At 42.6% G+C, this 24,006-nt stretch overlaps 1 protein-coding gene across 1 annotated transcript in view; it reads left to right on the top strand.

Annotated features, from left to right (window-relative positions):
* Positions 1-24,006, top strand: part of lmcd1 (LIM and cysteine-rich domains 1) — a 60,147-nt gene that overhangs the window by 32,724 nt on the left and 3,417 nt on the right. The window contains exon 4 of the mRNA XM_078543752.1: positions 14,447-14,821. Within this exon, the coding sequence (XP_078399878.1) occupies positions 14,447-14,821 (375 nt within the window). The remainder of the gene's footprint in view (positions 1-14,446; positions 14,822-24,006) is intronic.

Below are 24,006 nucleotides of genomic sequence, written 5' to 3'. Positions count from 1 at the left end.
ACAATGAATAGCGATTAGAGATGGAACCCCTAGTTTTATTTTTTTTTAGTCCAGGGATTTTGAGGATGTTTGAATTGCCTCAGCCACTTTCCTGGATGAGATCAGGAACATGTGGGGCTTTTTGATCTCTGCTGCTCAACTTTACCCAAGTCGGTGCATTTCTCCAGTACAAATGATTAGGTAATGTCACAAGCCATAAATGGTCACTTTGTGACCATGTCCAAGGACGACTTCCTACTCTGGTACTGTCTTAGGGCCATGTGAAGTTCGTGGAATAGAAACAGATAGTCAGCCAGAAACTCTTAAAATTAGAGCTGCACAAGCTGTTAAACATGGATTTGTTTTTAATTTATTTATTTCCTAGCAGACTCCCTCTGTTGGTCTGTGTGTGTATTGTAGCCACAAGTGGACAAGATGCACGTTGCAATTTTCAATACACTACATTCCATTGTTTTCGGAAAAACGAGCGGGATTTCCCGGCCACACCCGCCGCCAGGATCATCCGTTCCTGCTGAAAGTCAATGAACTTTTGGCTTGGCCGCTGAATCTCTCACCGCAATGGGGCCAGAAAATCCCAGCCAATATCTCTGCAAGCTACAGCTGACCTTAAAGCACGAGATCCGTGTTTTTAAAAAAAATACTAACGGGAAAGCATTTCAGAGTACTCAAAATCTTCATGAAGATTGCAAACCGTGCTCTCCCAGGCATTAGGGCAGCTTCACAACCCACCTTTTGAATGTAGAGGCAGTAAAGCATGTATAAATGTGGGGTTGGCCTGCTTTCCCTTTTGCTCTCTATGGGAGAGTTTCATTTAAAGTCTGGCTGGTGGAAGGTTGCCTGCAGCTTTCCTTGACTCTTTCAAAACAGCACAAGCTGAGCCGCTGTCATGAGTCTTTGAGTGACCGTTTGCCTTTTACAAGTCCCTGTGGTGGTCGCTGTGCTTGTTGCAGGGATTACCGGGATCAGCACTACTCGCAGTAAAACTGCCCTGCTTAATAGCTTTCCGAAAGAGTTCTATGGCATCAATGGATCAAATGATCACAGTGAGCAATAAATTACATCTTCTGTCATTATCAGCAAGAACCTTTTGTAACCAGCCTGACAATCTGTCTTGTTTCATATCATAAACACTTTTTAAAAAAATGAAATTTCAGCTAAACAGTGCTGCAGGAGTTTTGAAATGAACTCCAATTACTGATTCTCTACGGCAAGTTATTGTTGCTGCAACTTGGAACGCAAAGTCAACTGATTTGGTTTGAAGTTCAAGAAGCCCTTTTGAACTCTAATCAGTCAAGTTAGGGACAAGCTGCTGCTACCCATCCTACTGGTGGCTGGTGGATAGCTGGAATAACCTCTAGAGATGGAGACTAGCTGTAAAATAAGCAGGACCTCTCTTGAAGAATAACCAATTGCGGATCACAGTGGAGGGGCGTTTCAGGTGGGGTGAGATAAGGGATGGTGCCTCTACACCTTTCAAAACCCCGATATTGCTTTCCGGGGCAATTAGGGATGGGCATTAAATGGCCTAGCCAGCAATGTCCACAACCTATGATTGAATGTTAAGTTCTTTACAGCACTCTGTGACAAGGCAAGCAAAGGCTTCCATTCATTAAGTCCGACCACAACAAAATCCTTCAACGGTACATTGACTAATGACTGTGAAGATAGATGGAAGGTTACAGCAGGCCTTTGTCTTCAGTTATACAAGCTTGTCTGATCATTGTAATCAGGCAGTGCACTGTAAAGACAGTGTGGTGCCTGCTGTGCAACAGGCCCTCCACTGTAAAGGACATCATGCACAGGCCCTTCTACTCAAGTTAAACATAAGTAATTCCCATGAAATGTGTGTCAAAGAAAGCATGCTAACATACAGGTTTGTTTGTGATGGTTCTCCCTTAAAGAATTCTCTTGCTGGGACAGGCAGTCATTGTCACTGCCTCTGGCCCATTACAGCTTTTAGCTATTTTTTGACAGCTGTTTGTTTTGAGGCGCCCTCACCAATCATGAAACAGCTTTTGGTCAGTTTGAAAGCTCATGTAATGCAAATGTTTTGCTCCACATTGTGGCAATGAGCCAGAAATCCCTGGTGCTTAGAACTCTTATTTGGCATATAATCTCAATTAAAGCTGTCAGCTGTGGCTCAGTTGGTAGCACTCTTGCCCCTGAGTCACTAGGTTTGGGCTTCAAGCCTCACTTCAGGACTCCAGCACAAAAACCAAGGCTGACACTCCAGTGCAGGGGCCTGTTGAGGTACCACATCTTTCAGATGAACCATTAAACTGAGGCTCTGCCTGCCCTCTGAGGTGGATGTAAAAGATTCCACGGCACTATTCTGAAGAGGAGCCAGGGAAGTTCTCCCTGGTCCTCTGGCCAATATTTATCCCTCAATCACCATTACAAATACAGATGTTCTGGTCATTAGCACCTTGCTGTTTGTGGGAGTTTACGGTGTCCAAATTGGCTGACACATTTCTTGCATTCCAATAGTAACTACACTTCAAAACTACTTATTGGCTGTAAAGTGCTTTGAGATGTCCATGGTCGTGAAAAGTGCATTAAATGCAAGTTTGTCTTTCCTTTTTTCTTCTTATAAATAATTCTGACAAAAGGACTCCTGAAACTTGTGATTTATTACATTGATCATATAACTGTGAAAGTTAACTAGCATATTGCTATTTGATCTTCTGTTCAACTATTTTCTCTGATTAATCACATTTATATATGAAACATTAATAGTTTAGCCTGGCCTACAGTGCCAGCGATCAGCATGTTCTGATGTCTTATTTTCACTTTTTTTTAAAGAAATACATAGTATCACAAACTATTTCCAGTGGGAATTGTAACACCCTTGACTGTTCACTCTGGCCTATTATCCCAGATGCTGCATGCACAAGGCAAGGTTTCAATTCATAAGCACAAGATTGCCTAAGGAGGGCGGAAGAAAGGGGTTAAATATATACAGTGGCATTTCTTTGAATGGCCATTACAGGGTGGGATTGCCAAATCTGCAGGATTGGCTTAGAGTCTGCAGAAATTGATGCGGTTTTTATTTGAAAAAGAAGTTTTAAATTTTTTTTAAGCTTCTCTTTGTTATAAAAGCCTTGAAGATATGAAAAGGGCCATCCCATTTGGTAATGAAGAGCTCTTCTGCTTTCCAATTGGCATATGAAGGTGATGCATCGTGCAGATGGATGTGATGGGCAGCCACTGACAGGAGTTTGGAGGCAGAAGGTCATGCTGAAATATGTTTAGTCAGATTTGGCAACCCTAATTCCAGTGCTATTGGGAAATAGTTGATATTTTGCTGATTGCTTATGGAAAATTATTGTGAATGTTGGTATTGCTTGTCAGCTGTTTTAAAAAAAAAACAAACAAAAACAGATTTTCTTCCATGGAACAGGTGCACAAAGTTAGATTTCCCTGCTCGGCAAACCCAACCTTTAAAAATGTCCACCCGTGGTTTGGATTTTCAGTTGGGGGTGGGGTTTGAGGAGCAGAAGTAGAAATAGCAAGCAACTCTGGAACAAAGATTTCCCCGGGTGCGGAGGTGGGCCGGGCACAAGGCCTACCTCAGTGCTTTGGCACCGTGTTTAAATAAATAGAAATAATGATCATACAAAAAACACCCCACCACCCCACACACTCCCTATGCCCCATGTGTGCGAACCCATGCCCCACACACTACCCTTTGCTTTAACCCCTCCATGCTAATTCACCTAGTATACTTGGACACTTCTTGGACAGTTCCTTGACAGCTTGACAATTGCTTGATAACTGGACAGTTCCAGTGAGTTTGCGAGTAAAAGTGCATAATTATGTTTAACTCTGCCAATCCCAAAGGGTGCCTTACCTCTCTCAAAGATGTCCTAGGACCTGGCTATCCAAAAAAATCCACCAAGTTCATACCTCCTCTTATCTGGTCTGCACTGCGCACCCTGGGATTCTCACAGAAAGAATTCAAAAATCGGAAGTCAGTGGTGGCAGCTGATGATTTAAATGGCCAGCTGCTTCTGCGATTCATGCACCCTGGCCTGACTCCAGTCCCACCCCCATGAAGATGGGGAATGCCAGGTTCAAGGGCAGGACCTCAAAAATTCAGCCATTTCCAGGGTTTTCACCATGACAAAGAGTCTCTCCATCATGGCGAAAATGTGGCCCATAATGTTTTCATATTTATTTATTTTTTTGTCTTTTATTGTCCCTCCTCCCCACCCTGCACTCCAGCCCAGTTCACAGAACCACCTCTGAGTTTGACACTGATCGCTTTTAATTTGCAAAATTCACCCATTGCTGTCAGAAAAGCAACCAATTGTTTAATGTGCAAAACTACATGGACACAAGGACAAGAGAGTAGAGGCCCCAAGGCCCAGTATCAGTGATATTCAGACTTGTGAACCACGTTGTTGAGAAAACAAACTGTAATGTCAGTCTATCAGCATCCTGGGGGTTACCATTGAGCAGAAACTGAACTGGATCAGCAGTTTAAACACTGTGGCTACAAGAGCAGGTCAGAGGATGGGAATTCTGTGGTGAGTAACTCACCTCCTGACTCCCCAAAGCCTGTCCACCATCTATAAGGCACAGGTCAGGAATGTGATGGAGTACCCCCCACTTGCCTGGATGACTGCGCCTTGAACAACACAAGAAGCTTGACACCATCCAGGACAAAGCAGCCTGTTTGCACCCAATGCACCACCTTCAACATTCACTCCTTCCATCACTGGCACACTGTGGCGACTGAGTGTACCATCTACAAGATGCACTGCAGCAGCTCACCAAGGCTCCTTCAACTGCAACTTACAAACCCACAGCTTCTACCACCTAGAAGGGCAAGGGCAGCAGACAAATGGGAAGACCACCACCTGCAAATTCTCCTCCAAGTCACTCACCATCCTGACTTGGAAATATATTACTGTTCCTTCACTGTCGCTGGGAGAAAATCCTGAAACTTTCTTCCTAACAGCACTATGGGTGTACCTACACCACATGGACTGTAGCAGTTCAAGAAGGTGGCTCACCACCACCTTCTCAAGGGCAATTAGGGATGGGTAACAAATGCTGGTCTAGCCAGTGACACCCACATCCCATGAAAGAAATAAATGAGGTGTCAAATTGCAAAGTTTAGATATTTTGTAATATCCATCTAGACGGTGTGAATTTTCACACTTAATTTGGGTACTGCAGCTTGTTTTTGCCTGGTAGGTGTGAAGAGATCTGCAAAATAGCAGCGATGCAAATATGCTTTGATTGTGAAATAAATATAATTCACTTAATAAAAACTGCTGACTTTGTTCTGAAATCTCCAGCCTTGCACTTCAACCTGTGCCCTTCAGTTCCCCAACTCCATCCTGTTTGATTCACCCCTTTCCCCCTCTCCACCACATCTGGTGTTAGAGCCTTTAGCCATCTCAAGTCCTACTGTCTCGAAACCCTTCCCTATTGCTGCTTCTCTTCTCACATTTGAAAGCTGCTTCAAAATCCCTCATTGACCATACATTGTCATCTGCTTCCTCCACTGCTCTATTTTTCTACAGTGTGGCATCTTGTTTAGAGGAGAGTGCAAGAGGAGGTCCCTGGGACAGGCAGTCTGCAGCACCCAGAGAATCTAGCATCTAGTTCATACTCAAGTAGGAGTAAGGGTAAAATAAAAGCAAGGGGTCTATATTCTGTTTAGTTAAGATATGACTGAGGAGCTCAGTCCCGTGAGTTGCACATCCTGCACAATGTGGGAAATCCTAGACGCTCCTGGCGGTCTGGATGACCATGTGTGCAGGAGGTGCTTCTGACTGGAGTAACTTGAGCTCCGGGTTTTGGAGCTTGAGCAGCAGCTAGGGACATCATGGTGCATTCATGAGGCTGAGAGGTTCGTGGATAGCACATTGCAGGATGTGGTCACCCAACAGCTTAAGGAAGTGCACGCAGAGAGGGAATGGGTGACCGCCAGACAGAAGAAGGGGACCAGGCAGGTAGTGAGGGAATCCCCCAAGTGCATCTCGCTTGCAAACCATTTTTTGGCCTTGGAAAATGGTGAGAGTGACGGTTCCTCTGTGGAGGCCAACAAGAGCAAAGGCCATGGCACTGTGGGTGGTCCAGCTGCTCAGAAGGGGAGGAAAAAGTGTGGACGGGCAATAGTGGTAGGGGATTCATTGGTGAGGGGAGTAGACAAGCGCTTCTGTGGCCATAGACATGACTCTAGGGTGGTATGTTGCCTCCCGGGTGCCAGGGTCAAGGATGTCACGGAACGGATGCAGGGCATTCTGAAGGGGGAGGGTGAACAGCCAGAGGTCGTGGTCCATGTTGGGACCAATGACACAGGAAGAAAGAGAAATGATGTCCTGCAAGCACACTTTAGGGAGTTAGGTAGGAAATTGAAAAGCAGGACTTCAAAGGTAGTAATCTGCGGATCATTCCCAGTGCCACACAGTAGTGAGTATAGGAACAGAAGGATAGGGCAGATGAATACATGGCTGGAGAGATGTCGCAGGATGGAGACCTTGAGATTCCTGGGGCATTGGGACCATTTCTGGGGGAGGTGGGACCTGTATAAGTTAGACAGGTTACATCTGAACAGGAACGGGACCAACATCCTCGTGGGGAGGTTTGCTAATGCTGTTGGGGCAGATTTAAACTAAATTGGCAGGGGAATGGGATCCTGAAAAGTAGTTCAGAGGGGAGAGAAGCTGAGATGGAATTAGAAGTTAAAACACTAGTAAGTGAGTCTGGAAGGCAGAGGAAACATAGGCTAGATAAGAAAGAAGTGAGTTTAGTAAGGTTAAATGGAATGTATTTTAATGCAAGGAGCCTGAGGAATAAGACAGACGAGTTGAGGGCACAGATAGGCATGTGGGAGTATGATATCATAGCTATATACTGAGAGTTGGCTAAAAGGGTAGGATTGGCAGCTCAACATTCCTGGTTATAGGATATTCAGATGAGATAGAAAGGGGGATAGAAGGAGTGGGGGTCACAATATTGATCAAGGAATCAATTACAGCAGTGAGGAGGGATAATATCTTGGAAGGACCATCAGATGAGGCCATATGGGTAGAAGCAAAAAACACAAAAGGGTCAAACACTGATGGGTGTGTACTATAGGCCCCCAAACAGTCAGAGATAGAGGATCAAATGTGTAATCAAATTTTAGAGAAGTGTAAGAATAATAAGGCAGTAATAGTAGGGGATTTTAACTACCCACATATTAACTGGGAAAGTTTTAGTGTGCAAGGTATGGAGAGAACAAAATTCTTAAGTTGCATCCAGGAGAACGTTTTTAGCCAGTATGTAGAAAGCCCAACAAGGGACATGGCAGATTTGGACCTAATATTCGGAAATGAGCCCGGCCAGGTAGAAGGCGTATCAGTAGGGGAGCATCTTGGGAGAAAGTGACCATAACTCAGTTAGATTTAGGATAGCTATGGAAAAGGATATGGTTAGGCCAGGAATAAAAGTTCTAAACTGGGGAAAGGCTAGTTTTACTAAGATGAGATATGATTTGGCCCAAGTGGACTGGGAGCAGCTACTTGCAGATAAAACTGTGTCAGAGCAGTGGGAGGCATTTAAGGAGGAAATAGCGAGAGTACAGGGCAAATATGTTCCTGTAAAGACAAAGTGGGGGATCAAATCTGGAGAACCCTGGATATCAAGGGGCATAAAGGTTAGGATTAAGAAAAAAAGAGAAGTTTATGGCAGACACCGAGGGCTTAAGACGGCAGAGTCCCTCGAGGACTATAAGAAGTGCAGGGGGGATCTTAACTTTCCTAATCTCCTTTTCTAAGAGTGCATGAGAAAGCATTGGTGGGTAGAATAAAGGAAAACCCAAAGGGGTTTTTTAAATATACAAAGAGCAAGAGAATAACTAGGGAAAGAGTAGGGACAATTGGGGACCATAGAGGTAATCTGTGTGTGGACCTGGACTAATGTGGGTACAGTCCTCAATGAATACTTTGCGCAGTCTTCACAATAGAAAAGGACAATGCAGGTATAGACATCAGAGTGGAGGACTGTGAAATATTAGAGGAAATTAACATAGAGAGGGAGGAGGTGCTAGCGGGTTTAGCGGCCTTAAATAAATCCGCAGGTCTGGATGATATGTATCCCAGGCTGTTGAGGGAGGCAAGGGAAGAGATATCTGGGGCCCTGGCAGTCATTTTCAAATCCTCTCTGGCACAAGTGAGGTGCCAGAGGGCTGGAGGACTGCTAATGTTCCATTATAAGAAGTATTTATATATTGACTTGTGTTGCCATAGCCTCCAGGTCTATGGGCTAAGTGCTGGAAAATGGGTTTAGTGTAGTCAGATCTTTGTTGACCGGCATGGACATAATGGGCTGAATGGCCTCCTGTGCTGTAAGCTTCTACGGCCAGAATTTTTCGCTCGTCAGGAGGGCATGCGCCTGACCTGAATGGTCATAAAGTGACACATGATGACATTGGGCAAGCATCCTGATGTCATTGCACACTCGTGCGGTATTTCGGTTGGCGGGCATGCACGAGAGTCAGCAGCGTGCCCGCCAACAATTAACAGGCCGATTAAGGCCAATAAAGTACCAATTAAAGAGACTTTTTGCTGCCTGTCCAACCTTACGGGCAGGCAAAAAGGCCAAGCGGCCTTTGGCTATTTTAGGAAACCTCATCCCACCAACAGCAATTAAAACATTAATCTAAAATTTTAAATTTTCATTAACATGTCCCTGTCCATGCGACAGAGTCTGTCACATGAGCAGGGACATGTGTTTTAACATTTTAAAAGTCTTCATTTTTCATATTTTAAATCTTCAGCTCTGTGAGGTAGCCCTGTGCCCCAGGGAAACTTCATTGTGCCACTCGCGCACATGCACGAACTCGCGCGCTCACCCTCCTCCATCACCTACCCCCACCCCCAACCACACAGGTAGTGCTGCAGCACGCATTTCTTGCTGGGTGGGCCTCAATTGGCCCCCCAGTGTGAAATCGCAGTCGCGGCCCAATCACGGGCGGCTTCCCAACTGCTCCTGCTCACACCTGCTGAGCCAGCCCAAAACTAGGGCAAAATTCTGACCTGTGAGTTTACTTTACAAAAAGGCTGCATATAAATGCAAGTTGTATTTAATAATTTTTACCTTAGATGTTGGCATATAAGTTGACCTTTGAAGTCTCAGGATCTCTCCCAAAACGGGTTTGGTTTATACATAGAGTATAAAATGATCTGCTTTGTGCGGGTGTGTCTTAAATTCATGTATACCTTTGCAACACAGCCCATATCGCCCGCCTGATACCTTATAACTGGGTGTAATGGATCAATAGGTAAAACATCCATTTGTGGGGTAAAGAATTGAGGCTAATGCGAGTATGGTGTGTCATGGCTGAAAAGTCAGTCCAAGTTTATACAAAAACATGGTTTTTGAGGCCAAAAAATGGGATTGTCTTTTACTCTGGGTCAACCTATGCACTGCTGTCTATGGGTAAGTGAACAGCCCTCTTAGCTGTTTGGCAATCATTGAAGAACAAGAATTCTATTCTGTACATTATCTAATTATACCAAAATATGACAAGACGATCTAGCTTCCTAATCAAATCAGTCCTGCCCATTCCAAGAAGATACCTCACTTTTATATTTAATAACAATTCCTCTCAGATGATTGTCTATTTCCTCCTTCTAAATCCATTTCAGTTTTCTATTCTCTTATCCCTTTCCTGTATGCATTAGCAGTTTACTTGCTAAATTAATCACAGTTCCGTTCATAAAATTTTATCTTGAGTTGCCTATTCATTTAGTTTCACTACCTTGAACTTAGTCACTTTGGCTCCTGAAGAAAATCTTATTCAAGCCCTTCATATGTAAACATATTACATCTTGGGCAGAATTTTGCCCTTGATGGGCGGGCGGGCCTGACCGACTTGGCGGTGGTGGGCAGCCGATCGCTGCTGCCAAAACGGGCCCCACCGCCATTTTAAGTGGGTGGGCCAATTAAGGCCCGCCCAGCATGTTGCCCAGCACTTCCTGTGCAGGCGAGGGGGGGGGATTCCCCAACTGCCAGAGTGCGCTTTTTCGCGAAAGAGCGGACATCTCCCTGAGGCAAAGTGCTGCCTCAGGGAGATCACTGAAACTCTGTGAAACTCTAAAATTGAAAAATTTAAAAATCGTTAACATTTCCCCCTCGTGAAAATGTCACACAAGATGGGACATGTTAGTGAAGAACACAAACACTTTATTAAAAGCTTTTAAACCCAATATCAAACCTCATCCCGCTACTGGATGAGGTTTGTAAAAAAATCACTTACCTGCCTGCCCGTTGGGCCCGTGCGCTGAGCCAAAGTTCACACGGGCCCCTCAAAATCCTGGTCGATTGGAGAGTTAATGGCCTTAACAAGGCTTTAATTAATGGTGGGCACACATCCCGCTGCATAGCGTGCCTGCCGACCGACGTATCACGATGCCGTGCGCTGACGGCGGGACGCTCGCGACATTTTAAGCCCTGGCGTGCGGACTTTGCCACCCGCATGCCAGCCAGAAGATTCTGCCCCTTGAGTATGACTGTCACATTGCACAGAATTATTACAGCACAGAAGGAGGCCATTCAGCCCATTGTGTCTGCACAAGTCTCCGAATTTCATTTTGTGCTACTCCCTTGCCTTTTACCCCTGAAACCCTGCACGTTCTTCCTTTTTGGATAATAATCCAAAATCTGCTTGAATACCGCAGTTGAACCTGCCTTCTGCTAACTGTTAAAGTTATAAAAAGAGAAAGAAAGGCAGTCATTTTGAGACCTGGACATTTACAAGTATCTCTCTGTCTGCAAACCTCCCTGTAAACAACAATTAACCCCTAAATTACCTGAAGATTTCCAGCACTTAAACTTACTGCCTTTAAAGGGACTTAACGGCCGGTTTAAAAAATGCTGCATCTGAGCAGAAAATAAATGTGTACACACCCTATACCCCAGCAACAGGAGAGTTAACGTGTAATCTAGCTAATCATGGCCATAGGAGATTCACTAGTGTACATTTAAGAAGAAATAGCATTGGTTGTGCTGAGATAACTGATCTCAACTGGAATAGCAGTGGAGTTTTTGCAATTTCTCACTGTGCCTTAGATTCACATCCACTATTTAAGTGGAGATGCACAAGCACCAGGTTTGAGCAGGGACGGAATTGAATAGCACACTTAAATACTGTAAGCTGCTGTTACTCGCTGTTGAAGTCCTTGCATAAAGAATGGCTCTGCTGTAAACATCTGGTATTCCTGAATCTGTATCTTCAAGAGGAGAGGTGCAGAACATTGGCACTTTGGGGGGGGGCAAAAAAGCAAACAAGAAGTTTGACTTTTCTTCAGCCAAACAAATTAAACCAAATGCTGTGTGGGGACAGTGTGAAGAGATTTTCATTCCTGCTCTTGGCCTATGGAGATTACTTGCACATGTTTTAGTTATTAGTTCAGGCCACTAGGAGCTATAAATCATCTCTAGTTGGCCCTACAATCTATATTTTGCAAGAATTCTCATAAGATCTTCATCCCGTCTGCTGTGACGATCATGTCTCTGGCTATGTGTGTGTGTGCGCACGCAGGAAGAAGGGGCAGATGTGGAGCATTGATCTTCCTTCTGAACTGCCAGTAATTGTTTTTGGATCTCTGGAATAAAAGAGTTCAAAGTTCAAGTGGGACCCTTCAGCAAATGTTGGCTGAGCTGGCATCTATTCATTGCATTGTGCAGTTTCTTTAATATTTCAGCTGCAGTGGTTCCTTGTGTATAGTACAGATTAATAATAAATTGCCTCAGCATAGAAAAAGCTGACAAGGCTGTATAGACGTGGGCCTTGGACTGTGTAGAAGGCTGCAAAGGTTTGCCCACAAGGGTAACGTTTGTGGACATTGCTTTGCAATGTGTGTGTCTAGCACTTGACGGTATCTAGTATGCTCTTGACGTTGGTTAACAACCGTAGCGAATTGAAAGAAATCAACACAGCATACTTTTTTTTTTGTTTAGCCAGCTGTCTGCAACGTCCCACATCACCATATTATGAGATCTCCAAGCTAAAGCATTGGGAAATCCACATATATAGAGATTCTGTCTAGCCAATATGAAGCCAATTCTTCCCTGCCCTCCAAGGGCACATGGTGCGGCTCTAATGGTCTCATGTCGTCCTCCCGTTCCCCACCCTGGGGGATTCCTATCCAGATGTCCATGGTTCATTCTCCCGATGACCCCTATAGCGTGGAGCAGCACAGCATTGACTTACTTTTAGGTGGAGTCTTCAGAAAATCTCCAGGATAAACATTGCTCGAGTGTTGGTGAAGTCCATAAAGTCTGCCAATATGCCTGTGATCATTTTCACAGCTCAAGCAGCAAGTGTTTGAAATTGACATCAATGTTGTCTTTACGCCTAATTTTAGCTGGTTGTTGTTGGGCAAGGGCAGTAGTTGAAATGTTAGTCACCAAAATGTTCAGCCTCTTTCATGAGTGCTACCTGGCATCTTAGTAGCAATTAGCTATTTAATGAGCCTATGGGTGGCCATTCCCAGCTTAGGCATCAACTCTTTTTACCAAGATGACATCTTGGGCTACACATTGGCTAAACTGGCATTGTAGATTAAGACCCCATCTTGACCACCTCAGAGGCAGGCTCTTTAGGTGTAAAGTTGTCAGTGAAAATCGCACCTAGAAGAAATTTGAATTGTGGAATTTTTAATGCCAATCAATCTGATCCCTTAAGTGCAGACAATATATTTTTGTTCTCGCTGAGAAGTTTTTAAAAAATTGTTGAATAAGATCACCACAAAATAGCAGAAATACAATTTTGGGCCCTTTTCACCCAAAATTCTGTGCATATATTTACAGCCTGTTCAAAACATGCATAAAAATTAGGAAATTGTTGCGGAACTCCACTTTTTGCATGGGCTGGGGGCTAGCACAGAGCTAATTTCATGAGCAGCAGAGAGAGAGATAGTTTTGACAGGAATTTTAGGGAATTGGTGTAAAAGGTCAAAGAAATTCTGTGAATGTATAAGTGAGCACAAGTCATTCATAGCCAAATTTCCTCATTTTTTAATGCAGATATTTGGCAATACGCCACACTTATGCTGTTGTTTCAGTGCAAGATATCAGAAAATTTCAGGTCAGAAGTTTAACATGCTTTGGAATATTCCTGATCGTTATCACATGTTTACTTAGCAGCAATGAGGATCTAATCTTTTGTCATATAAAAGCAAAATGCTGCAAATGCTGAAAATCTGAAATAAAAACAAATGCTGGAAAATCTCAACAGGTCTTGCAGCATCTGTGGAGAAAGAAACAGAGTTAACATTTTGAGTCTGTATGACCCTTCTTCAGATCCAGGGGCCACTTGTGCAGATATTGATTTTCAGTGTATTACTGATTATCTACATTGATGTGTTAAGGACAGTATCCAGGCGTTTTGTATGGCTGCTTTCTGCTCCAGTCAGCAGAGCAGCATTCTGCTGAAGAGCACACAAGAGCAAGGCAAGCAGTGCGAAGAATATTTTCTGTTCCCTACCTACAGAGCAACCCAGCTGACATGGGGAACCTGCACTGAGGATCACTGTGGATACAACGCTCAGTCTGCAACCCATCATTGACTGTATTACAATACCAACACCGTTCAGCACTAGGGCATCAGTAACCATGAGACGCACTCCAGCAATTTGGGAGGAGTATTCTGTTACCTGAGGAACACCAGGTAGAAGCTGCTGGAAGAATAGAAAACTGCTGCCTTAATCTCCTCCCCCTATCCCAAGGAAGCTCAAGTGTCAATGTGGGATTGGGAATTCCACTCCAATTATTTATTTATTAATTCGACGTGGCTGGACAGCAGCCAAGAAAGACATTTCCTGATTTTATACAAGTAAATTCCTGTCCAGTTACTCTACTCCAACTCCTTTGAAATCTTATGTAGCCCATGTGTAATAAGTCTGGTGGTGTTCATACTGCCAAAAAAATGTCAGGTTAAAATGATAAGAATTATCTTTTAAAATCTTTTTTTTAGATTTGAGCTTTTAATTAGATGTAAAGTATTCCAAAATTTTCTTCAATAGTACTCTCGTACAAATATAGTCAGCGTGATTTCTTTGAAGAATAAATCTGGCTTGCTAAATAAATAACAACACTTTAATAGAAACTGAATTTTCATTTAATAGGAATGGACAGTGTAATCAGCAGAGAAATGTTCCGAACAACACACTATTTGTAGAATTCCATTAATGCTTCAGCATGAGTAATATGCAGGCACCACTATTGGGAATAAATTATTACCATTTATAGTAAAACTTTACAATGTTAAAGAAAATATTTGTAAAATATAAAGAGCTTTGTATTTGTAGTTGGAAGTGAATGAAATGACTGTTTTATTCCCATGCATGTTATAATTAAATTCTAGCTTTATTTTAACAAGAATTAATTTTGTATGTTGGTTATTATACATCACAAAACTTATTTTTGTGTCTCTCCTCATCAGGCTATTCATTACATGGAATTAATTCCGAAGGATATGCAGCCAATTGCTGGCACGGAAGGGGCCTACTATCGCCGTAGGCAACTAGTAAGGCAGCTGCCAGTCTATGACCAGGACCCCTTTCAATGCCATGCTTTGTCAGAGAGCGAGCTGAAGAGCATGGAGGAGTTTGTCAGGAAGTACAAGAGTGACTCGCTGGGAGTTGGAGAAGTGGCGCTGCCTGGCCAAGTGGGTAGTGCCAAAGAAGAAGCTAACCAGAAGCAGAAAACTGAAGCCACGGGACAATTTACCAATGGCAAGGTGGCAAAGGGGAAGCCTCAGGACGGCCCTGCATCAACCAATGGAACACTGGCAGAGGCCCAACAAAAAAGCGAATATGTGAGTAATTAGTGTACTTTGGCTTTAAAAGTAAGGTCACTCAGCAAAATATGAAAGAAATAAGATACTTGTAGATCCATTTGACTTTCATGTGTATTTTTTCCCTCCCCCAAAGAAATTAGCTTCTTTTAGCCCATGTGAAACCAATTATTCCAAGGTACACATCAGGAAATGTATTCCTGTTGCTCTTTTATGATAATTGCATATTTCAGCACAACTATTTGACGCTTAGGTTTTGTGAACTCTGAAAGTCTTCAAAATGTATTTATTTTCCTTCCTATCTTTTTCTCATTCTCTCTTGCGTGCGCTCCACCACTATCTGCAGTAATCACAATGTTGAGAATCGGAACTTCATGCAGTCGTCATTTACTGCAAGCATCAAAGGATAACTCAGCTGGCCATCTTTTTTGAGCTTGTCTCTGTTTCACCCCTACAGTCGTCTGGGCCTAGTGAGTGACACTATGATTTGGCTGATTTAATCATTGCAGAAGAACTAAGTTTTACTTAAGCATACCATGATGCATTTACAATCATGAATATTATTATTACAGGTGTAACGTTGCTTTTCTACCTTAACAGAAAACTACTAGATTCAAGAAAAACTGATCTTGTAGTTGCACTGTTAAGGATGGGTTACCATACTGACTTGATTTTGGACTATTCTCTTTCAGTATTCTTGTCCACTCTAGATCTGGTAACAGTACATGTATTCTCTCCATTATTTACAAAACATATTATAAAGCCTGAATTTCCTGTTAATAAACACCACTGTCTGTGCAAAGGTATTTTGAAAGAGAACAGAGGTGGTCAATTGATTTAAATTTTTACTTGGATTTGACAAGACTGAGATGCAGCAACCCTCAGCTGTGCATTGAGGGATTGCCAAGGTGTATGAAAGTACATTGTATGATCTGACAACTTTTTGCAAATTGTTCCCATTACTCCACCATAGTCTCTTGAAGATACTGGGATATAAGTCCAAAGGCACTGTTGTCCTCCGGCACTTTCCTTAAATGGCCGCTCCTCACGTATTTATCTCAGGCAATAATGTTGGATGGTCTCTTCAACACCGGGAGAATCACAGCTGAACCCTGTGCTTTATAACACCTCCCAGCTTGATGAGTCAAATGGGTATCTGGAGAAACATTGTTACTTACTTTTATTATGATCAGGATTTCCCGGTCGGCGAGCGGGGACAGGGGGTGGAGAGGCCGTAAAATGATGCGGGATGACGTTGGGCAGAACTCCCGGTGTCACCCCACCCCATTTCAATTTTCAGGTAGGCGGAGGCTCAGCAGAATCAGCTGTGTGCCCACTGACCTGTCAATGGCCAATTGAGGCCATTGACAAACTCATTAAAGTAATTAGTGGACTTGCCCATCCAACCTTAAGGTTGGCGGGCAGGCCGGGAACCCTGGCTGGCATTAGAAAAAGCATGAAACCTCATCCATAGGCAGAATGAGGCCTCATGTAGGTTTTTAAAAATATAATAAAAGTGTCTTTGAAAGTGATGGACATGTCCCAACTCATGTGACAGTGTCAGGGAAATTTTTTTCTAATTTTAAGATTTTTTTTTAGTGTGGAGCCGATCTCCCTGAGGCAGCACTTAGCCTCGGGGAGATGAGTGCGCTCTTTCATGTGCATGCGCAAAAGAGCGCACTCTCGGCTCAGGGAATCCACACCCGCCCCCCCCCCCCCCTGCCCGCACCGGGAGCGCATAGCGCTTCCTGGTGGACGTCACGCTGGGCGGGTCTTAATTGGCCCGCCCACGTAAAATGGCAGCACGCCCCTAATCAGGGGCGCCGATTGGAGGCGCACCTCCATGCGTGTGCTCCTAAACTCTACCCCGCCCCCCTCCTGATGGGGGGAACATTCTGCCCTATGTGTTTGATACACTAATGGAATTATTTCTTTGAAATAGATCCAGACTGTGATGTCCACATAGCCTGTCAGTGCTGTTATGACACAGCAGTTGGTAAAGGCTGAGTTGTTTAAATCCCAGAGGGAAACTTGAAACAACTGTCATAACTTATATTTTCGATTGGTATGTTTGAGATGCAACTCTGAATTCAGAAATAAAACCATCAAGCCTCAAGAGGTTTCTTTACATAGAACCAAATTAAACATTTATTAATTTAATGAAATTAAACACATATACATGTCTATAAATTACTACCATAATAACTTTTAAACAAATCCCAAAATTAATCACTCCCAGGTAAATCTTTACCAAGGCAACAATAACCCCTAGACTTTAAACAGAAACCAAGCAAAGCACATTTGACATTACAAATTCAAAATGAGGTGCCTTTCAATTTGGGTCCTTTGCAGACACAGTTGTAGGGCTTACAAGCCGGTTAGATCTTAAATGCCTCTGACTCTGTTACACAAACTCCTTTTTGTTTATACCTAGCTTTCCTTTTGAATGTAAATTTTCCATTGTATTACTAGGTTTTTTAATTTTACCTCTCTGAACAATAATCCTTTCATTCCACCAATTTTATTAGTAATATAAACACATTGCTTGGTGTCTCCCAGCTAGGTGCAAGATTTTACCCATTCTTTTGAATGGTTTATTCAACAAATGCAAATGTATTCTTTACCTTCTATCCTTACATTTATCTAATTAACATCTCAAACTACTATACATCAAAACACCCAGGTTGGCTGGCCTTAACCCAATTAAGCCACACATAGACACACACACAGACACAGACCCTACTACAAATAAATTTTTTTAAAAAATTTCCGATAATATTATAGACATTAATCTCTCCATGACAATGCTCACTAGTGAGGTTAACATGTGAAGGGTGGCCAAATGAGAATGGGTTGGAGAATCCATGGAATTGTAAGCTAGCAAGTGGATGTGTTCTTCAGGAGATAAGGGAAAGGAAAACAGGCCATGATTTGTACAAGACAGCTTTCATCCATCTTTGGTATTTGTCAGTCTGCCCTCTTTTTTACTTTTGGTACCAATGAGATGAACTTTAAAGTTTTTACACCTCAGTCTGGCTCAAGTTCACAGAAAAATGTTAGTTTCTGGACCACCTCCATTCTCTCCTGAAGCGCCTTTGTACAGAGAACCAGGGTTTTATTTTCACATTTTTTTTGAAGAACTTTTTGATTCTATATTTTCAGTGCGAGTTGTAAAAAGAAACTGATCCTTTCCAGAAGACTTAAAAGAAAGGGCTCCTTCCAGCATGCTATAAATTTACAACTTTGCCAACGTAATGTGTTTCAACAAGCTGCAGCTTGCACAGGGTGCCTGATGTGCCTGACCTGGCTAGCTCAGCTAGTGCTGCTCAGTTCTAAGCCTTGTGAGAGATGGAACACTGAGACTCATATTCAATTTTTTTAATGGTTTTGTAACTTGAGATGAAATATATTTTTTTAAAAATTCAAATGCTTTCAGTAGCATTCAATTCAACTATCCCTTTGTCCCCCTCCCTCTTTCAGCTATTCACCCTTGTTCCGCCAATCAGTTCAACCATGACTGATCTGTACCTCAACTCCATTCACCCACCTCGGCTCCAGAACCCTTGATACCCGCACCCAACAAAACTCCATCTAATCTCATTATCAGTGTTTTCTCCCATGAGGGACCACCAGCTCCTAAACCTCAACACAGTTAACCTTGAGCAGCAGCCTAAGGTGCACAGCTGTGTCTTGGTTTGACATCCTACAAAGCCTTGGTGCAGAGGGACCGCCTGCTCACAGGTCTCAAAGAAAGTGTACACATCAAGGAACAATGAGTTTCTTATTTCAGAGAAAGGACGTGAGCTGCTGGTGAAACTTAACCAGTGACGACTACAGAGCCTCATGGGATTGAATGATGGGGAACAAAAGGGATGTTTGACACATAACGAGAGAGTAGAAAGAGAGGTTGTGATTTGCGTCACACAGTGTATTGTCTGGTAAGCAGTTGCCTGGGGTCAGAACTTTCACCAAATTTTCTTTCCGGTGATCTCGTGAAATGAGAGAGCTGCTGGCTCTCTCTCTCATGTCATCGCTGAAGAGCACACTTTCCATAGTCTGAGCCCGCAATTTCTCTCGGCAACAGTGTTAAAATTCAGGGATGTGGGAATCGACCAACAGCACCAATAAGCATGCAGATTGATTGTTTTTTTTTGTAACTGTTTTAGACTTGTCAGTGAATTCACTACAATGTGGTTTCCCCTCCTAGGAGAGCAAGCATGGCTACCAAAGTTAGGTAAAGTGCCAGATCTGCATTATTCACTTGGAAGTTGAACTTTGTAGCCAGAGGGAATATAGTAGTTACTTGAAACAACCACTTGAAAGCACTTGTAATGATGAATGGAATACGCTAAAATCTGAGACTGTCCAGCTGCAATACAGAACCTGACTTATCTCAACTGCTTTCTGATAAAACCACAGAATGTGAACTCTGACCCTTGCCCTCCCCTGTACCACTAATTAAAAAAGTAGGATTACCAGAGTTTAACTTAATTGAAGTTATGTCTAGAGTTACCGATTGATAAGATTAATTGGCAGGAGTAGAAGTGAACTGATTTTTAAAACGTACAATAATTTCAAACATCAAACTGCAAATATATAACTCCCTAAGAAAATAACACATTTTTGGATTGCTAACTTCTGCTCATGACAGCAAATATGAAATGTCATGGCTTTCACCAAAAAGTATTTAGAAGATTTAATTTTGTTGTTGCTGGAAAAAAGCAATTTATTACCTTTGCATTCCCATGTCAGTGAAATAATTGTGCGCATGGATGCAATGGATGGGCAATCCATTCAAAATCTTACCACGCAGGATGGGGGAAAATTACTCAACCTCCTAAAGAAAGACAAACCAGTTGCAGAAGTTGCAAGATAACATTTTGAAACCTCCTATTTGGAACTGAATGTATTATTTGCAAATAATACGTCAACTTTTCTCCAATGTTCGGAGGCTTTCCTGCTCCACAGGCAGTTTCCTTTCTGATTCTAATCTGATTAGTGGTCATCTTGTGCTGAAAATTGTGACCATGTGTGAAAATGTGGGCCATAATAAGCAGAGTTCACGGATGCTGCAATCCTGATTAAAACCGGTTACATGGACTGGGCTTAAGTTACGAGCTGGAGAATTTATCCCAGATCTCTAGCTGTTTACGGTTGATACACAGTGAAGAGCAGAAGATGATGACTTTTTGTAATAGCTGCACTAGAAAGTGATGGAAGGCAGGAATTCATTGCTTGTATAAATCAGACTTCCAAAATGGAAACCAGGATATTTGTCAAAGGGAGGAAGGCAAATTGACATGTTGGATCCAAAATTGGCTGAGAGGGTGATGGTAGAGGGATATTCCTGTGACTGGAAGGCTGCTTCCAGTGGGGTTCCACAGGGCTTGGTGCTGGGGCCCTTGCTGTTTGTGGTGTACATAAATGATTTGGACTTAAATGTAGGGGGTATGATCAAGAAGTTCGCGGAAGGCACCAAAATTGGTAGAGTGGTAAATAGTGAGGAGGATAGACCTAAACTGCAGGATGATATCAATGGGCTGCTCAGGTGGGCAGGGCATTGGCAAATAGAATTCAACCTGGAAATGTGTGAGGTAATGCACTTGGGGAGGGTTAACAAGGCAAGGGATTACACCATGAATGGCAGGATCCTGGAAAACACTGAAGATTAGAAGGACCTTGGTGTGCATATCCACAGATCTCTGAAGGCAGCAGGGCAGGTAGATAAGGTGGTTAACAAGGCATATGGAATACTTAGCTTTATTAGTCTAGGCGTAGAATACAAGAGCAGGGAGGTTATACTGGAACTGTATAAAATGCTGGAGTACAGCGGTGCAGTTCTGATCATCACATTATAGGAAGATCTGATTGCATTGGAGAGGGTGCAGAGGAGATTTACCTAGATAGTACCTGGGCTGGGGGGTCTGAGCTATGAGGAAAGATTGGATAGGCTGGGGTTATTTTCCTTGGAGCAGTGAAAGTTGAGAGGGGATCTGATAGAGGTGTATAAGATTATGAGGGTCATGGATAAGGTGGATAGGAAGGCACTTTTTCCATTAGTAGAGGGGTCAATAACCAAGGGGCATAGATTTAAGCTAAGAGGTAGAAGGCTAAGAGGAGAGTTGAGGAGAAATATTTTCACCCAGTGTTGGGAGTCTGGAACTCACTGCCTGAAAGGGTGGTTGAGTCAGAAACTCTTGTAACATTTAAGAAGTATTTAGATATTCACTTGCATTGCCATAGCCTCCAGGGTTTTGGTCCAAACACTGGAAAATAGGATCAGTGTAGACAGATCTTTGTTGACTGGCGTGGACACGATGGGCCGAATGGCCTCCTTCTGTGCTGCAAACATCTATGACTCTGAGAGAATAAACAAGTGTAAGTTGCTTCAATGTACCATCCCTGGTCACTGGCTAGCTCACTGCATCTGACACAAAAAGCTGACTATAATGGCCAATCTGTAATTGCTTCCTTTTTAGAAAAGTTTAAAGATTTTATATTGTGCTGTTTGTTGCCTTTATCATAAGAATACGTTTTTTTTTACCAATGTAATAGACTTACTTCTATTTAGTGTCTTTCGCCTTCAGGAATTCTCTCCAGATACAGCCCATCTCTGCAAGGAAAAAAATTATCATCCAGTTTTGCTGCTGGGCACTTTCTGACTTCATTTGGCCAGAATGCCAACCTTTTGCATAATCTCCAAATACCTTCCTAATATCCGACAGCTGAATAAAAATTCTTTTACGATAAACATCTGAGCCTTGAGTCTTCCTTCTGAATTTTTAGGTTTCCCTGAAAGGTGAAATGAGAAACCTGATGTCATGCCCCATGTATGAATGTGTACATGTTATATACACTAACATCTCCTGATGAATAACATGGTCTGACCTTAAAAACAAGTACACATGTTACCCCAGTAAAGAGAAGGCCCATGGTCAACAATTCTTTCAAAGCTTTGTTGGTCAGCATTTTAATGAATTGAAAACCATAAAGTCTTCCTGTGCTGCTTAGTTACAATCTGTTTGGTTGTTTAGTTAGTGCTGTTTAGTTATTATGGATAACCGTGCTGTTTAGTTATTATGGATAAACCTTGGATTCAGAGGAAGATGCAGGCAATAGGGAGAGAGTAGAACAATGGGGTTAGTTTAGGATTTTTTTATTCATTCGTGGAATGTAGGCATTGCTGGCTAGGTCAGCATTTATTGCCCATCTTGAATTGAAGGTGGTGGTGAGCTGCTTTCTTGAACTGCTGCAGTCCATATGATTGCTCGAGCAAAGAGCTGGTATGGGCTCAATGATCTTCCTTCTGTGCCATAAACCTCTGCCATTCTATATTTGAGCTCGTTATTTTACTCTTCCCTCTTGCTTTATATCTGTTTATGGTTTGTGTGTGGGTTGTATGAGGGCATCAAGCACACGTCCCAGCCACGATGCACAATTGCTGTTTAAGGGCATTATGATTGCTGATGATACTGGAAGTATCACGGCTTGGAATTTCCTCAAAGTTCCACTCACGTTGTCACTGCAGTGACATGAGTACTGCAACGGGAATCCTGCGCCTTAACCATTTAGAGTGCTGCTTGTTTCTGTTAACTGCCCCAAGAGGCTGATATGATTATGACTGGTGTTTTCTCCTGTCTCTGAGACCATTCTTCAGGTCCACAAAATGTCAGGCCTTATATATTGTTAAGGCAGGTGAGTTTGGCTCCTCTATGGTGATCATGCCCTGCCAAGTAGCTTGAATATCGTGCACCTGCTGGTGAAGGAAATGTTGGCACTTTAATTTTCATCTGAAGGTTGCCTTTGTAAAAATTTGGTTTTGGATGTTGTGCCAGTACTTTCATTGAGAGGTAAATATTAACACCACATGTTAAGAACATTTGATGTTTCTGTCTCTCTGATCTAGTTCAATAGGTGCCAACTGTTGCCAATTTCTGACATAAATGCTTTTTTTAAAACAATAGAACCTGTGCAAGAGAGGGCAGATGGAAAATTGAAATGAGCTGTCTTGATTGATTAATGAGTTTGATAATGCCAAAAGCTTTTTGCAGGCAAAGGAAGGAGTGGGAGTGGCCATGGGGAAAATGCATTTACAAGACTTTTGAGTCAAAGATTCTTCCCATTTCCTGACAGCTTTATTGCCACTTTGAAGCACTAATACTGCTCTCAGAGTATATTGAACACAGAGGTGTTGAACATCCATCACTGATGGCATCTGAGGGGTACTAAAGGAAATGTGGATGAATGATATGGAGTGTAGATGAGGAATGGTGCCTTGGAAGTAATATATACATATAGATAGGAACAATTTTCTCACGACCAAGTTGTATTTGCTGCAAGTTATTTACACGATATTGGGAGTGGAGATGATTAAGCAAGCTATTGAAGAGATTGTGAGATTTTGTTTCCCCACCCCCACCCCCAACCCCTTCCCCCTATCTCAATCCTTCAATCCAAAGATTTTTGTTTCTGGGTTGGAATAGTTGTTTCTAAAGCCTGTCAAGAAAACAGCACAAATTGCAGATGTAAAAAAAATTAGATGGCCCAGTTGCTTTTTTTTTCTGCCATCTTGTTTAGTCTTTTCCTTCCTTCCGATGAGACAGTAAACCTGTCTGAGCCTGCAGTTAGTGTTAACGATCTCTTGGCATTTTTAGTAGAAGTGTTGTGAATTTTCCCTGTGTACTGGCCAATATTCCTCTCACAGCCAATGATATATAAAACAGTTAAACTGTTCATTCACTATTCAGCTCCTTTTTTTCCCCCCTCTCCCCTCCCTCCTACTTTCTTCCCTCTTTCAATCACGGATCAGTGGCCAATTTAACTGTTGGTTGAACCCAGACACCAAGCAGCAAGGAAACTTAGGAATAGGCAGTTGAAAGGCACATGAAAGTCAAAACATTTCACCAAGTAAAGCTTTAGACACAGTGTATCCAATTTCAGTTGATGATGATTACACCAGAAGTGGTGGTAGTAAGTCCTGGATTTTTAGCTCTTGAGTAATTATCTGGTTATGTGCAATTGAGCAAAAGGTAAATATACAAAATGCAGTATAGATTTTTCAGAAAAAAATGTTTGCAGACTTTGTTTTATCTGTCTGGATGGTGAAGAACCATGTGCCGTTTTCATTTTGGGGGATGTAGGTCACATCACAGGTCGTAATTAGTCCTAGTTTCATTCCTGTAGTTGTAAGCTAACAGAATAAAGTC

This window comes from Cetorhinus maximus, chromosome 6 (assembly GCF_964194155.1).
Source record: "Cetorhinus maximus chromosome 6, sCetMax3.hap1.1, whole genome shotgun sequence".
Classification (NCBI taxonomy): domain Eukaryota; kingdom Metazoa; phylum Chordata; class Chondrichthyes; order Lamniformes; family Cetorhinidae; genus Cetorhinus; species Cetorhinus maximus.
This window is presented reverse-complemented; position numbering and strand designations above follow the sequence as displayed.